This window comes from Vicugna pacos, chromosome 9 (genome assembly GCF_048564905.1).
Source record: "Vicugna pacos chromosome 9, VicPac4, whole genome shotgun sequence".
NCBI classification, from domain to species: Eukaryota; Metazoa; Chordata; class Mammalia; order Artiodactyla; family Camelidae; genus Vicugna; species Vicugna pacos.
Window position 1 is genome coordinate 14,835,369 of NC_132995.1, and position 18,322 is coordinate 14,853,690.

An 18,322-nucleotide genomic window follows, 5' to 3' on the forward strand; every position below is an offset into this window, starting at 1 on the left:
AACAAGACCCACTCCTCACTACACAAAGACTCCAGCCATCTTTTTAGTGTCTCAGACTTAAACATGACCAGTAAGTCACAGTTTATCTTACATTTGAAGTAAGCTTTTAACATGGAAAAGAGCCCCAGAAAGGACAAAGTATCTGTGAGGAAACACTCAACGCAAGGAACAGGGAAAAAAAATGTCAAAGAAATATAATAAATAACCTCAGAGAGATAACAGAAGATCTGATATCCACTGAACAGGAATAAGATGCTAAATACAGGAATACTAAGAAAACAAACACATGAAGTTCTTAGAAACTGAAAATATAATAGCAGAAGTTAAAAAAAAAAAACCAACAGTTCCTGTCAAGAATGCTCCCTATAAGATGAAGGAAAAAGAAACAGAGGTCCACTACCACTGCTACCAATTAATACATCCTAACTACCACTGTAACAAAGCAATACCAAGTATGATGACTGGAAAGGAAGAGATAAATCTTAAAATGCAGATATGATGATCTAACTAGGAAAACCAACAGAATAAAAAACTATAAGTTCAGTAAAGTTGTTAAATAAAATATCAACTTAAAAAAATTTAATAATTTCAAGGTACATCAGCAAGATGGTGGAATAAGAATCCCCAGACTCTTTCCGCCAAAGATACACAGATTTAACAAAAATACATGGATCAATTCCCTTTATAAGAAATCGAGAAACTAGAATTGAGGTTCCTGCATTGTGAGCATGAGCCAGCCACATCAAAACTGCCAGGAAAATTGGAGACATCCGCTCACCTGGCAGAGTGCCATATAATTGGGAGGAAATCTCCACCTTCCAGCTTCTCCCTGAGGATGAAAAGTTTGGATTGCACATCCAATGTCTCAACTTTTCCAAGTACTGCCCAAAAAGACTGCCTTCTCTTCTGACCATATTGGATCACTGACACCTGGCAGGCACTAGGTTCCTGGGGGAGACAGAGAACAAAACCACTGGTTTGAACTAGCATGCCGGCACTCATCACGGCTCCTCTCCCTGCTAAATGCAGGGTGAGGGGTAGAAAAAGCTCATCTCCTAGATTCTCCCCGGGGAGGGAAAGTGTTGGACCATGTATCAAATATTCCAACTTTTCTGGGGTTGGCACTAGCTTGTCTTGGGAACTGGCATATTCTAAACAGCTGGGAGGCCACTGGGATCAAAGAAGGTAATCTGAACTAGGATGCAAACACTACCATAGCCCTACTCCCTAGCCCAGGTCAGAACTAAGAGGCGAAAAACTCCAGCTCCCACCTTCTCCCTGGGGAGGGAATGAGCTAGACCATGTATTCAATGTTCTAATATCTCAAGGAGCTACCTGAGGGATTGGTGCTTGTCTTGGGAACACTGATGGGACCTGGCATACCATAGATGACTGGGGGCTACTGAGAACAGATGGTGGTTTGGACCAGCATGAAGGTTTGAGAGTCTCACAGAAACTCTGATTGGTTTTCTCCTGGATGAGGCCAACACATAAAGAATGGGATCAGTGGCAGTTGTTTCTAATGTGTAGGTATGAACACAATGAGTCAAGGAAAATGAAGAAACAGGGAAACACAATCCAAACAAAAGGAACAAAATAAAGCTCCAGAAAATGACCCTAAGGAAATGTAGTTACAGGAATTACTTGACAGAGAATTTTAAACAACCACCACAGAAATGCTCAATGAGCTCAGGGGAACAATGTGTGAGCAAAGTGAGAATTTCAACAAGACAGAATAACCAGGCCGAAATCTTGGAGCTGAAGAATACAATACCAGAGCTGAAAAATTCAGTCGAGTTCAACAGCAGAAAGAGCACCAGAAACAATCAGCGAACTCGAAGACAGGTAATTGAAATTATTCAAAGGGGCAAAAAGGAAAAAGAATGAAAAAGAGTGAAGAAAGCATAGGATTTTATAGGACACCAACAAATGGACCACAATATATGCATTATGGCACTCCCAGAGGGGAAAAGAGAAAGAACCAGAAAACTTATTCAAAGAAATAATGGATGAACACTTCCTAAATCTGGGGACATCCAGACTCAGGAAGCCAAAGAACCCCAAAAAAGATGAACCCGAAGAAATCTGCACAAGGACACATTATAATCTAATCCATACTGTGACACATGCCACACTGAGACATAACCTCTTAGTCAACAAAGATAAAAAGAATTTTGAAAGTAGCAAGTGAAGAACAATTTGTCATGAACAAGGGCACACACCTAAGACTTTCAGAATTTTTCAGCAGAAACTTTAAAAGCCAGAAGGGAAGGGGATGATATACTCAAAGTGTGTCTGGCAGGGGGAACTCTGCCAATTGAGATTATTATACTCAGGAAAACTGTTCTTCATGAATGAAGGAAAGAGAAACACTTTCTCAGAAACACATAAACTGAGGGAAATTCATTACCACGTGACCTATCTTACAGGAAGTGCTGTAGGGAGCTTTTAAACTTTAAACAAAATGGTGCAAAACATGACATAAGAATGCATAAAACTTGTTGGTAAAGATAAATATATAAACAAACACTGAATATTGTACTACTATAACAGTATTGGGTAAATCACTTTTGATTCTAGTCTAAAAGACTAAAGTATTAAAAATAACTATAGTGTTTTTGTATGTGACTGAAGTTAAATTATTATCAGCTTAAAACAAACTCATATTTTATGAAAGTCCCGTGATAATAACAAAGAAAACACCTTATAGAGGTTACACAAAAGAAAAATAGAAAGGATTCAAAGCATATCAACACAAATAATCAAAGAAACAAAAGAAAGACAGCAAGGGAGGAAAAGAGGGGCAAAAGAACTATAAGAAGAACAAAAAATAATGAATAAAATGGCAATAGTAAATCCTTCCCTATCAATAATAACTGTAAATATAAATGGATTAAACTCTCAAATCCAAAGAGAGTGGCTGAACGGAGAAAACAGTAATAGCCAACTATATGCTGTCCTCAAGAGACCCCACTTAAGATTTAAGGGCACAGATAATGGCTGAAAGTGAAGGAGTGAAAAAAGATATTCCATGCAAACAGTAACCTAAAGAGAGCAAGGGTGGCTATACTTACATCAGATAAAACAGACTTTAAGTTACAAGCTGTCATAAAAAACAAACAAGGATATTATATTATGATTAAAGGGTCAATTCCCTAGGAGGCTACAGCAATCATAAATATACCTGCATCCAACATGAGAGCACTTAACTATATTAAGCGAACACTGACAAAACTGAGGGGAGACATAGACAAAAATACAATAATAGTAGGAAACTTCAATAGCCTACTTTCAATAAAAGGTAGAACAACCAGACAGTAAATCAAGAAAGGAGACTTGAACAGTACTACAGATCAATGGACCTAAATGATATATACGGAATATTCCATTCAACAGCAACAGAATATATTCTTGTCAAGCATAAATGGAAATTCTCTAGGATAGATCACAAAATAAGCCTTACGAAATTTAAGACTGAAATCATACCAAGTATCTGTTCTGACTACAATGGAATGAAACTAAAAAATCAACAGCAAAAGGAAAACTGGAAAATTCACAAATATGTGGAAATTAAATAATACATTTTTGAACAACCAATGGGGTCAAAGAATAGTTAGAAAATTAGAAAATATCTTGAGACAAACAAAAACATACTTATTTACGGGATGCAGAAAAAGGAGTACAAAGAGGGAAGTTTATAGTTCCTACATTGAAAAGGAAGAATCACATATATACAATCTAACTTTACATTTCAAGGAACAAATTAAATCCAAAATTAGTGGAGGAAAAAAAATAATAAAGCTTAGAGTAGAGATGAACAAACAGAGAATAGAAAAACAATAAAAAAGATCAATGGAACTAATAGTTGGTTTACTGAAAATATAAAATTGACACATTTTTAGCTAGACTAAGAAAAAAAGAGGTGACTCAAATCAGAAATGAAAGACATTATAAATGATGTCGCAGAAATGAAAACTAAGAGAGTACTATAAACAATTATACATAACGAAAGTAGATAAACTGGAAGAAATGGGAAAATTCCTAGAAACATACCTACCAAGACTGAATCATGAAGAAATAGAAAGTCTGAGCAGACCTGAAACTAGTAAGGAGATTAAATTAGTAATCAAAAATCTCCCAGCAATGAAGCTAGAACACTCCCTTACACCATATACAAAAATCAACTCAAATGGATTAAAGACTTAAACATAAGACAAGATACAATAAACCTCCTAGAGGAAAACATAGGCAAAACATTATCTGACATACATTTCAAAAATTTTCTCCTAGAAGAAATAAAAGCAAGAATAAACAAATGGGACCTAATGAAACTTACAAGCTTCTGCACAGCAAAGGAAACCAGAAATAAAACAAGAAGAAAACCTATGGAATGGGAGAAAATTTTTGCAAGTGAAACTGACAAAGGCTTGATCTCCAGAATATATAAGCAGCTCATACAACTCAATAAGAAAAAAATAAACAACCCAAATCCAAAAATGGGCAGAAGACCTAAACAAACAATTCTCCAAAGAAGACATACAAATGATCAAAAAGCACATGAAAAAATGCTCAATATCACTAATTATCAGAGAAATGCAAATCAAAACTACAATGAGGTATCACCTCATTGGCCGTCATTCAAAAATCCACAAATGACAAATGCTGGAGAGGCTGTGGAGAAAGGGGAACCCTCCTACACTGCTGGTGGGAATGCAGTTTGGTGCAGCCACTGTGGAAAACAGTGTGGAGATTCCTCAAAAGACTAGGAATAGACTTACATATGACCCAGGAATCCCACTCCTGGGCTTGTATCCAGAAGGAACCCTACTTCAGGATGACACCTGCACCCCAATGTTCATAGCAGCACTCTTTACAATAGCCAAAACATGGAAACAGCCTAAATGTCCATCAACAGGTGACTGGATAAAGAAAGAAGATGTGGTATATTTATACAGTGGAATACTACTCAGCCATAAAAACTGACAACATAATGCCAATGCAGCAACATGGATGCTCCTGGAGAATGTCATTCTAAGTGAAGTAAGCCAGAAAGAGAAAGGAAAATACCATATGAGATCGCTCATATGTGGAATCTAAAAAACAAAAACAAAAACAAAAACAAACAAAAACAAAGCATAAATACAGGACGAAATAGGCCCACAGACAGAGAATACAGACTTGTGGTTACCAGGGGGGTGGAGGGTGGGAAGGGATAGACTGGGATTTCAAAATTGTAGAATAGATAAACAAGATTACACTGTATAGCACAGGGAAATATACACAAAATGTTATGATAACTCACAGAGAAAAAAATGTGACAATAAATGTGTGTATGTCCACGAATGACTGAAAAATTGTGCTGAACACTGGAATTTGACACAACATTGTAAAATGATTATAAATCAATAAAAAACGTTTAAAAAAAAACTCCTAACAAAGAAAAGCCCAGGGACAGATGGTTTCACTGGTGAATTTTACCAAACATTATGCCAGCCCTTCTCAAACTCTTCAAAAAAATGAAGTGGAGGGAATACTTCTAAACTCATTTTATGAAGCCAGCATTACCCTCAGTCCAAAGCCAGAGAAAGAAATCATTAAAAAAGAAATGAAGAAAATTATAGGCCAATTCTCCTGATGAATATAAATGCAAAAACTCTCAACAAATTAAACAACACTTTTTAAAAGGATCATACGTCATGACCAACTGCAATTTATTCCTGGATGCAAAGATGGTTCAACATACAAAAATCAACATGATACACCACATTAACAGAATAAAGGATAAAAATTACATAATCGTCTTAATAGATGAGAAAAAGAATTTTGTAAAATTTAACACTCTTTCATGATAAAAAGTCTCAACAAACTTAGAGGGAAATTACTTCAACATGTTAAGGGCCATATATGAAAAGCCCATAGCTAATATACTAATAAAAACTGAAAGCTTTTCCTCAAAGATCAAGAAAAAGGCAAAGATGCCCACTTTCGCCACTTCTTTTTAACATGGTACTGGAAGTCCTAGCCAAAGATTAGGCCAGAAAAATATATAAAAAGACTCTCAAATTGAAAAGGAAGAGAAAAAAACTGTCTCTATTTGCAAATGACATCTTATACATAGAAAACCCAAAAGACATCACATAAAAACTGTTAGAGAACTAAACATATTCAGTTTTCAGTTGCAGGATAGAAACTATAGTGTTTATACCAACAATAAACTATCTAAAAAGAAATTAGAAAAACAATCCCATTTACAATAGCATCACAAGGAGTAAAATACTTAGCAATAACCTTAATTATGGAGGTGAAAGACTTGTACACTGAAAAGTATAAAACGTTGATGAAACAAATTAAAGATAACACAAATAAATGGAAAAACATCTGGTGCTTATGGCCTGGAAGACTTAATATTGTTAAAATGTAATCTATAGATTCAGTGCAATCCCTATCAAAATCCTGATGGCATTTTTTACAGAAATAGAGAAAAACAATTCAAAGGCCAAAAATAATCTTTAGAAAAGTACAAGAAAGCTAGATGCATCAAACGTCCTTATTTCAAAATATATTACAAAGCTACAGAACTTAAAACAGTATAGTACTTCCATAAAGACATTCATATAAACCAATGGAACAGAACAGAGAGCATAGCAATAAATTCATGCATATACAGTCAACTGATCTGCAACAAGAGCACCAATAATATATCATGGAGAAAGGAGTCTCTTTAACAAATGGTGTTGGGATAACTGGATATCTACATGCAAAAGAAAGAAACTGAACCCTTAACTTACACCATAACAAGAATCAACTCAAAATGGATTAAAGACTTAAACATAAAACCTGAACCTGTAAAACTAGCAGAAGCATAAGGAAAAAGCTTCATGACATTGGTCTTAGTGATAATTTCATGCATTATGACACCAAAGGAAGGCAACAAAAGCAAAAATAGACAAACAGGACTATATCAAACTATATCATAGTTTCTGCACAGCAAGGGAAACAATCGACAGAGTAGAAAGACAACCTACGAATGGGAGAAAATATTTGCCAACCATATATCTGATAAAGGGTTAATTTCTAAACTATATAAGCAAATAACCTGATGAAAAAATGGATTAAGGACTTGAACAGACATTTCTCCAAGGAAGACATATGAACGGCCAAAAGGTATAGGAGAAGTTGCTCAGTATCACTACACTAATCATTGGGGAAATGCAAACCAAAACCATGATGAGATATTACTTGTCACTAAACAATAATAAATGTTGAGGATACTGAGAAACTGGAACACTGTATATTAATTGGTGGGAATGTGAAATGGTACATCTGCTAGAAAATCAGTATGGAGGCTCCTCAAAAAAATTAAAAATAACTGTCATATGATCCATCAATCCCACTTCTGAGTTATTCGTTAAAAAAAATGGTATTAGAATATTGAAGCGATATTAGCACTCCTATGTTCACTGCAGCACTATTCACAATAGCCAAGATGTGAAACAACTCAACTCCACATACAGATGAATATAAAAATAAAATGTGATACACACACACAATGGAGTATTATTCAGCCTTAAGAAAAAAGGCAGTCCTGCAGTATGTCACAACATGGATGAACCTTGAAGATGCTATGCTGAGTGAAATAAGCCAGTTACCCAGCAGAACAAATACTGCATGATTCCACTAATAGGAGGTATCTAAGAGTAAAACTCATAGCAAAGAGTAGAATGATGGTTGCCAGAGGCTGAGGTGCGGGGGAAATGGGCAGTTGCTAGTCAGTTATGCAAGGTAAGGCCTAGAGAGCTGCAATACAACAGTGTGCCTACAGTAACAATATTGTATTATGCAATTAAAATCTGGTAAGAGGGTAGATCTCATGTTAAATGTTCTTATCACAATAAAATAAAATTTGAAAAAAGAAAAGGTAAAAAGACCAAAAAAGTGGCTGTGTGAATTTATACCACACCTACAGCCTATGAGGGTGCGTACTGCTCCACATTCTTATCTATTCTTACTAATGTCAAACTTAAATTTTTGCGCATGTTGTGTGTGTCATAATGGTACCCCATTGTGCTTTTAATTTGTAATTCCCTGATAACTTAGTAAGTTAAAACTCCTGTTCACATGTTTAAAAGAAAAATAGTATTACTCTGCACTACTATTACCAACTAGAAAAATTTAGATACTCACGGTAGCAACAAAATCTATTTCAAATAATCTAGAAAAATCTGAACTATGAAAAAAATTGCTATGGAATAACTTTTAACTCTAATAAAAGACATGAAAGTAACCTGAATGAATCAAGAAACATTCCATGATCTAGAAGGGACAATTTAACATTATAAAAATGTCAGTCCTCTCCAAATTAATCTATGAATTCAAGTAATCCAAAACAAAATTCTAGTTGGATTTTTTTAAATGACTAAAATTTTACACGGAAAAGCAAAAGTATACCAGAGGCTAAGTAAACCTTGGATTTGAAAAATAAGATGTTAGATATTAAAAAATACAAGCCACAGAAATGAAGACACTATGGTACTGGCATTATACCATAAGACAATAAAGTTCTGAGAAAGATTCATATATGAGAAATTATTATCCAGTAAAGATGGCACCAGAAATCAATGAAGAAAGCTCAATCATTTTACAGGTGATAGAGGGGGAAATGATTCAATTTATGAGGAAAAAAACTCTGGATCCCTACTTAACATCTCCTAAATGGGTTATTCCAAATAGATTAAATACATAATATGAAAGGTAAAACTATTATATAACAAGGAAACTTTTTAAATAGAAAATCTTTGTGAAAACTAGACAAGGAAAGACAACATACATAAAACTCCAAATATAGAAACCATAAAGAAAACACATGAACTGAAAATACATCAGAATCAAGGATTTCTGTTAAATGAAGGCCACAACAGATAAATTTAATGCAAAGTAGACTAGAAGATACTTGCTAGGTAATAGGAAGAAGAAAGTGATCTCAATAAAAATACTGATAAAGGTTAACAAGGCTAAAATGCTAATAAACCTACCAGATGTTCATACTTACTAACAGTTAGAAATGCAACTGAAGGCAATAATGAAATATCACTTTTCACTTACTAGACATGGGAAAGTAGAAGGCTGGAAAATGGCAACTCTCGGTGGGGACACAAATTCTTAAGTCCTGTTGATGAAAGCACTGAGTGGTGTTGCCATTCTGTATAGCCCTCTGGTACTACTTACACAGGAACATATCTGCTCCGCTTTGGGGTACGTATCTAAAATTGAAAGTAATGCAAAAGGATAAACATTACACGCCTCTTCAGTGTCATACCAGTATATCACCTATCAGGTCCATTCAAGGATTATTTCATTCTCTGGGGTAATGTACCTTGGTTCCACTTACTATTTACTACTCATTAGGGACAAGGTTCTGTTAAAATTAGATGTTAACTTTAATTTTAAAAAATTAGTTAAGTTACAAATGATTTACCTGGTGGAAAAGGTAGCCTGAAGGCTATGGTCTTATTATCCTGTAAGACAGTAATTCATTCTTGGATCCAACTTAGTGATGTTATTCCTGCATTCATTCTTTAGGGTACAACATGAACTCAGTCTCTCCCAGCTAATCTGAACTAGGCTTGATCATGCCTCTGGCTATGTCATGAATTAGTTAAATAAACCTTTCAAATGTGCTTATCACATATTTACAAGAGTCATGTTTAACTCATGAAAAGTTATACTTCTGAAAAGTTTTGAAAATGTTATACTCAGACAATTCTGAAGGTCCCAGTGAGATGTCCAAATGGATTCACCTATATGAGTCAATTATACTGTGTGACTTGAGAAGTCTCAGCCCCAGCATGTACTCTTTTCTTCGCTGCCTCAGTAAATCCCAAGCAGCAGTAAAACTCTACTTTCTTTCACTCTGTTTCTCTCTATCCTCTCTCCAACATGTTTTGGATTTTTTTTTAGGGCCAAGTTTAGTTTTGGTTCTGGGTTGTACAATGCTGGTAAGTTATACTGACTAGAAATCTAATTTTATGGTGATTTCTGCAGGGATGATAGAAATCTCTTCCAGTTATCTGGGGTTCAAAGTGAATCCTTAGATAAATGAGACTGACATAATAATTTTGGTTTAAAAATAATCATATATTTTCATTCTGATTTTATCAGTGGAAAACATAAGATTTTAGATTATAAAAACTATAAAACTATGTGCTAAACTAAATTGTTATAATCCTTTCAAACTTCTTGATATCAAAAGTAATTGTATTGCTCTGGAGTGTGTTAGCTTAAATATAATACTGAAGATTCTTAGTTAAGACCTTGGTTATTAAATAAGAAAAATTAATGGATAATCTTTGGAAATCTGAATGATTTCTAAGGTAAAATATAAAAACATTGGTCTCCATGCATAGTTTTAACATATATGCCATTACTATTTAATATGTATACCTCATTATTCTTTATGTTAGAGAGTGGTTATACCTCTGGGTATTATAAACAAACACATTAATTTCTGTCCCTTTTATAAGGGCTTAAAAGGGAGGTAGGTAGCTTTGGGGAGTGGTATCACATGAGCTAAGAACCCTTCTAGTTTGTTAAAATGTTTACATATGACAGTTCTCAATTATCTACCTCCCACAATTTTCTGTGGTTAAAAATTATAATATGAGTAGTTAAGACTGTCTGGAAACAACAGTTGCAGAGATGTAATGAGATATAGTTTTGTCATATTTAAAATAAAACAAACCAGATAATAGTTCTGATGGGTTTATTTTCAATTTAGCATTTGATCTTGGGAAAACTATGTAAAAACAGTCCTAAATAACTACTATTTAACAAAGATATCCAAATGGAAATAAAAACTAAAATGAAATTTAAAGTAATACATATCAAAAATGGGGCTACACATTAAGCAGGTAACAAAGGAAAGTTATAACAATATTTATATAATCAGTATATAAACTATAGTTATATAATCAAGAACCGTGTGGTGGTTGTGGGAGCCCAGTCCTACCAGCATAAGAGATCTGGAAATACTTTGATAATTTGGTAGATCACAAAATGACAAAATAAGCATACTATCCAAAATATAAAGGTAAGTTTAAGAATTATTCAAGCTAAGAGTTGAAAATCTGTTGACTTTGATGGAAGGGACTGGGGCAGTAGGGATGGGAATGTATAGATGGAAAAAGTGGGCTGCTGTTTTTCAATATAAGCTCTTTAATACTATGTGATTTTAAATTCTATAATATACTACTTTGGTAAAAAGGAAAATTTAATTAATTATACAAAAGTGGAAAAAGAATAAATAGAGACCATGAGTGGAAAAGTATGGGGTCAAAGGAAGACAGTGAAGGGAGTGAACAAGCAAACTGATAGGGAGGAAAAACAGTAAGAGGAGACACAGGAAAATAAAATACTTAAGGCTAGCTGAGATCTACTAGGGCAAGGAAGGAGACTGACAAACTCCTATCTAGGTTCCCAGAGCTTTGTTGAATACAGAATTCTCTTTCAGTGGAGGCATGGTCTATTTCCAACACTATCTCCACAGATGACGTCTACTTCCAAGGATCTAGCAATTAATATCTACTTCAGTCAATTCCACTTCTAAATTTTTTGACTGTTTTATAACTTTTTTCTGAGCTTCCTGTTTGATCTTCTTGTTTGCTGAATTCTACTTTGTGTATTTACAAAAATGTTCTAGCTTCCACATTAAACAATGAGTTTCTTAATAAGTCTACATATTTTCTGAACTATGTACACTTAGCAGCATACCTGCACAAACTGAAAAATCAAACTTATTTAGAAGACTCTATCTTAAAATATTAATTCTCTGGAAACTGATGTATAAATTCATTTTAACCTTAATCAAAATGTCAGCAGTTATTTTTATGTGTGTGAATATTAATAAGCTGATTCTAAAATTTGTATGAAAATGCAAAATACTAAGAGAAGAAGCAGGAGAACCTGCTCTACCAGATAATAAGCCTTGTTATATGCTACAGTATTATTATAGTGTGGTATTGAGACAAAGGTAGACAAGCCAATGGAACAAAATTAAGTCCAGAGACAAACTTACAGATACAGGGACACATGATTTATGACAAAGGTAGCCTTACAGGGAGTGGGGAAAAGTCTTTTAAATAAACATTGCTGGGTCAATTGGATAGTCACATGGAAACAAATGAAATTTGACCCCTACCTCACACTACATACAAATATCAGCTCCAGGGAACTGTAGATCTAAATGTAAAAGGTAAAACAATGAAGCTAGTAGAATAAAACACAGGGAACATTTTCATGACTTTGGGGTAGGCAACGATTTCTACACAGAACACAAAAAGTAACAACTATAGAGGAAAAGACAGATAAGTTTGACTACTTAAAATTAATAACATCAACAGAAAACACGAAGAATAAAAAAATAAGCCACAGAGTGGTAGATAATATTTACAAAGGGCTCATATACAGAATATCACTAAGAAACAGACATACAACCCAATGAACAACCCAAGAAACTTAAACAAGTCACAGAACACACACACCCCAGAACAGCTTAACTTAAAAGATCCAGCAATATCAAGAATTGGCAAGGATGCAGAACAATGCAACTTTCCTTCATATTGCTAGTAGAAGTATGAACTGGTATAATGACTTTGGAAAACCGGCATTATCTACTAAAATTGAACAAACACACATCCTATTACCCAGTAATTCCACTCCTAGATATACACCCAGAAGAAATGTATGCACCAAAAGGTCTGTACAAGAACAGGGGAAGGGTATAGCTCAGTGGTAGAGTGTGCACTTAGCATGCCCAAGGTCCTGGGTTCAATCCCCAGTCCCTCTATTAAAATAAATAAACAAACCTAATTACCTCTCCCCCTCAAAACAAAAGAATGTTTACAGCAGCATTATGTAAAATAGCTAAAAACTGGAAAACAACCCAACTGACCCAACTGTCAATTGCAGAAAGGACACTTTATTTATAATAATTAGCAATATATAATATAAAATATATCCATACAATGGAATACAGCACAGTAATGAAAATGAACTAACATCAGCTATATCCAATACCATGGATGATACATCCCATAAAGTTGAGAAAAGACAAAAAAAGGCAAAATAATAAATACTGTATGGTTCTACTTATATGCAGCTCAGAAACAGGCAAAATTAATTCATGGAGGTGGAAGTCAAGATGGTGTTTATTTGGGGGGAAAACAAAGAGGTTGGTGATTGGGAAAGGGCAGAAAGGGTGCTAGTAATTTTCTATTACTTGTCTGAAGTGGTGGTTATATTGATACACATTCACTTGCATAATTTGTCACTCTATGATCATAATCATGTATTTTCCATATGTATGTTATATATTAATTTTTTAATGTAAAAATAACCAAATGTTTAATACATGAAAGAATGAACTACTAAATCCAGGATAAACTGGTTATTGAAGGTAACAAATACTTGGAAAGTAGACAAAACAAAAACCAGTATAGGAAGAGAAAACACACACACGCACAAGCTTTGGCTGGGTATGGAATGAGTGGGAATATCTACTCAGGGTGGGAATATCTACTGTTATACTAGTCTAAATGCTGCAGATCCTATGAAGGAATGAAATCTAAAACACGGTAGAATAATTGTCTTGGAAATGAAGAAGGAAGGTATTTGTTACACTGGACTGGGAGGAAAGTATAAGAGAAAACAAAGCAAGATACCTTTTTTATGGAAGAGGCCTTGGGTTTTTGAGGGGAGTTTCCTGATAACATCTTGTAGCTAATATCTCCTCAAGGCCCTGCTCGTGCTATATCATCTCTCACTTACCTGAACAAAGGCCTCTTGTCAGCTCTCTGTCAACCATCCAGGGCTCTTTTCCTTCTTCCAATAAGGAGATCACAGCTGGCTTAGAATTGGAAAGTCCTGATCACAAGAAAAGATACGGGACATTGTTATGCTGCTGGTGTCCCAGAAATCAGATCCTGTCCCTTGATGATCGAGAAAGAGATGCCACTATAGGAAGAATCAGAGAAAGATGAAGATAAAGCTTCAGCCACGGCCCATTGGAGCTGCCTGTTTCCACATCTTCCATTCCATGCCAACTCAACCATTCCTTGGGGAACAGGGAGCAGAAATTTAGCTGGTTACTTGAAATGAGCAATTCAACAATGGAGAAAGGAGACATTCCCAAGGGCAGACTCTGAATTTGGGGGGATAGTTATCCTTACCCACTGAAACCAGGTTGCTGAAATTCTCCAACATCACTTCTTTGTATAAATTCATCTGACCAGAGTCCAGGCATTCCCATTCCTCCTGAGAGAAGTTTACAGACACATCCTTGAACATCATTGACCCCTGAAACAACAAACATGTTTTCACAATGGAAGGAGAGAAGGAAAAGATGGTAGCAGAGGGCTCTACAGATAAGCACAGAGATTATTAAGAAAATTGAAGGGGCTGGAATTATATAAGTCAAGACACATCTCCTATATACAGAGGGATGTGTCTAGGAACGTGCAAATAGAGTGGACTTTTCCAATGAGGTCAAATAGCAAGGATGCAGCTCAGTGCCTGGCCACAGTAAAGTCTGCGTAAATGAGGGTTCCTTCCCCCTCCCCATGTTCCCTTTAAGCCCCAAGAGAGGAAAAAAGGTGATGGACTTAAAAAAATATCTTAGATATATTTTGGAGTCAAATTTCAGAATATTAGAGAAGGACAGAACTTTCTAAAAGCTTCTGTGGATCACATAAAAATTTTCAGGAATCAGAATGGCAATGGATTTCTCAACAGCACCATTTGAAGTAAGAAAACAAAGTGATTCCTTTAATGTTACAAAGGAAAATGAATTCCAGCTGAGAATTCCATACCCAGCCAAAGCTAGTATGAAGATTATATACCAAGCAAGATTAAATACCCAGCTAGTGTAAAGATAAAATCAAGACAATGGTAGATCTGCAGAGAATGAATGATAAAATTATCTCTTACATAGCCTTTTTTAGGAAGCTACTGGCCTATAAATTAAGAAAATGAAAGGTATCATATTCAGAAACTAGAAAACTAACATGAGAATGGTGAACAAAGTCCAGTATAATTGTAAAAGTCTAGTCCCAGGACATATCTGGCAGCAGACCTAGAAAGCAGCACCTAAGAACAGGAGGACAGAGAACTGGGGGAAAGAAACTGACCACTGAGCAAAGAAACAGTTCAGGTTGAGTAAACAATGAAGTTTACTATGTTTCCCTTTTCACACTGCAAGCTTCTAGCTTGAAGCAAGCTTGAACTCAGAGAAAAGGCTTTGAATGAAACTTCCATATTATTGCACTCAACTAGAGGTTATAATTAGTAAAACGAGACTGATCTGGTGACTGAAAATAACCAAAGAATACCAAAGTGATCAAAACAATTATAGGGACTGCACAAGCTTTTATCCAGGGCAACAAAACAATTAGCCATAGAGTTGAGAGTGGAAATTATAGGAAAATAAATTCTTTTGCTTGACTCTATGGAGTCCTGCTTATTTCAAAGTAGTAGTTATAAGGTGAGTTGGTTTCTCAGGTACACAGTCATATCATCTGAAGAAAATGATAATCTTACATCCTCTTTTCTAATTTTTAACCTAATTTTTCCTCTTGTCTAAGTGCTTTGGTTAACACCTACAGCACAATGTTACATAACAATGGCAATGGTATATACCCTTGTCTTTTTTCCAAATTTACTGAGGATGTTTCATAATATTCCTGATTAAACAAAAGGTTAGCTACTGAACATAAAATTCATTTTATTCCTTTTAAATTTATTTTCCACTTCAGTATACTACCTCCCTAGACTTATTCCCATTAATAGTGGGCAATAATCTTCATTATAGAGATGATGAGTGTAATTAGATGTTGATGGGAGAGGGGAATCAGATACTGTCTGGGCTTTGGCACAGGAAAATGGATTGAAAAGGCTCAGCCTTTTTCTGAAGAAATTCAGACAGAAAGGCCTTAAGTAGAATAGACTTGGAGACTGATTCTCATCCTGATTTTCTCAGCCTCTGTATCAAACACATTTTTTAAGTTGAGAATTCCAAATTTTGTTCCTCAGCTCCAAATTTATACCTTCAGAAAACACTGTTCCTACTCTGAGTCCTCTACCTTGGTACACTCTAATTTTCAGATAATCGAATCATAAAATGAATAGCCTTATGATTTGGTGAGTTCCCCAAGATTAGAAGTGTTGAAACACAACTGAATAAAGATATTTTTTCTACTAGTTAGAGGAAAAATCCAAAAACTCTAGCTACCCGCCATGTCCTCCACCCACTTCTGTGACAAAGCAAGGTTCTTTTGCTTAATATTGCTTTGATTTGAGCTGTAAGTATTAACTCTAAAAACCAAAAAGAGATTAAGAGATAAAAAAAATGGTGAGAAATTATAACCTATGTGTAATTAGAGCCTAAGAAGAAGAGGAGAGAAAATGAGGCAGGGCCAATCTATGAAGATGGCTGAAGATTTTCCTGAACACCTATCCACAAATTCAAAAACTTTTAACAAATTGCAAGAAGACAAATAAAAAGGAATGCCCACTTACACATTTCATACTAGAATTACAGAAAACCTAAAACAGAGAGAAAGTCTTAAAAATAGCCAGAGGAAGAAAAGCCAAATTACCTCAAAGGAGGAGCTAGAATAATCAAGACTAGGTTAAATAAATGGAATTATCACTGTAAGTATAAATATAGTAGATTATTTGCATAACTTTGGGACAAGGAAGCATTTCCTAAATAAAACACCAAAAGCAACAACCATAAAGGGAAAAAAATAGATCAATTTGGCTTCGTTAAAAAATTTGGACTTTTATTCATAAAACTACCTTAAAGGAAGTGACAAAACAATCCGAATAGTAGAAAAATATAATCAATAAAGGATCCATATCCGGATTACATAAAGAATTCCCATGAATCAATACAATAATCCAAGAGTAAAATGTGTAAAAGATTTGAACAGGCATGTCGTGAAAGAAGAAACCCTGATAACCAACAGAATAGGAAATGGTGTTCAATCTCACTACTAATCATGGAAATCCAAACTCAAACCTGTATGAATGTATGTATATGTGTTAGTATAAATACACATTTAAAATAAATATTTAAAGATTTCATGTCTGACACTGATCTGAAGAAAAGATAAACCATAACTCATTCATGCAAAAAATACTACGTCTCTTTGAAAAATGGTATTTACAAAGATCATTTGACGACAAAGGAGAATGACCCTTTATTTAGAGAAACTGAAGGATATAAAATGGTAAATGAAGTATAATTTGATTTTGAAAAAATAATGAAAATACTCCAAAATATTAACACTAGTTATTTAAGTGGTCCCATTTTTTTCTCGGTAATTCTGTGTTTTTTAAATCTCTAGAATAATCATGCTTTTATTTTAAAATCATAATACTGCATTTAAAAAGAAGAAAACTCGGCAAAAGGAAGTGAAGCCGTTTTCCAATCAAGTAAACATTAGGTGTATGGGAGTTACTGTGCTTCAATAGCAGGCTCAACTATCCTTCCCTCCAGTGGGAAAATTATAGGAACCTATAATCAAATGACGTATCTTTATTAAGCATTAACTTTCACAAGAAGGAAAGCAAAGAGGAAACCCCAACATACCTTGGACACTGCTTGCAGAAGTTCATCGTGCATTCTTTCCCTCTTCTGCGCCTCACCTGCAGAAGGGTAGAACTGGGAGAGGAGAAAGTAACTCTGAGACACCAGGTTTTTCTTCTTGCTCAAAGTGGTCAGGTCAGAGGTCAGCCCCAGCCCCCCGCCCTCCGCAACACACCCAGAGAATGGAGATTAGAGGAACACGGGGCATCCTGTCCTATCCTAGTGTCTTAGGAAAAGGCGGAGGTCACTGCTGTCGAGGACAGCAGAGGTTTCCTAGGGACAGAGTTCTGGAATCACAATCGCACAGCTGACAGGCGCCTGATACCCATACACACTGTGCCACATACATTAGGCGCAGACATACTTAAAAGAAGGGAACACGCCCTCCACACCCACACACACAGAGCCGTAATACAGATGCAAACTCCCCACGAACACATACAGTTACACTCTCAGAGTCGCAGGTACCCCAGTGCCGCGGGGTCACAATCCCACAACGATAGGCATCCTATGTCCGCACACTGGCCGCACAACCTCCTCTTTCCATATCGCTCCGCCCGCACAGGCTCAAGCACCCAGCTTCGCGTCGGCCTCTGGTCTCTTCAACTTAGGCCTTTCAGGTCCCCCAAGGTTTGAACCTGCAGAGCTGAGCCAGTTCCCCAGCAGCCCACGGTCTCTCAC

The 18,322-nt window shown here is 35.5% G+C and overlaps 2 protein-coding genes across 12 annotated transcripts in view; one reads left to right on the forward strand and one right to left on the reverse strand.

Annotated features, from left to right (window-relative positions):
- LOC107034823 (uncharacterized) overlaps positions 1 to 18,322 on the reverse strand; it is a 94,170-nt gene that overhangs the window by 23,466 nt on the left and 52,382 nt on the right. For 6 of the 11 annotated variants that reach the window (XR_012076137.1, XR_012076140.1, XR_012076136.1 and 3 more), the window contains exons 2-4: positions 17,645 to 17,716; positions 14,223 to 14,349; positions 13,822 to 13,917 (exon numbers count right to left, since the gene is read on the reverse strand). Coding sequence is in view for 1 of the 11 variants with exons in the window: in XM_072968703.1 (XP_072824804.1) it covers positions 13,822 to 13,917; positions 14,223 to 14,349; positions 17,645 to 17,677 (256 nt within the window). In the remaining 10 variants the exon portion in view is untranslated. Of the gene's footprint in view, positions 1 to 778; positions 949 to 9,102; positions 9,261 to 13,821; positions 13,918 to 14,222; positions 14,350 to 17,644; positions 17,717 to 18,083; positions 18,299 to 18,322 lie in introns of those variants that run through there. The other 5 variants (XR_012076142.1, XR_012076141.1, XR_012076143.1 and 2 more) reach the window with 5 other exon arrangements.
- The window catches only part of LOC140698385 (zinc finger protein 568-like), a 54,900-nt gene that overhangs the window by 23,113 nt on the left and 13,465 nt on the right, over positions 1 to 18,322 (forward strand). The gene's annotated exons all lie outside the window — the stretch shown is intronic.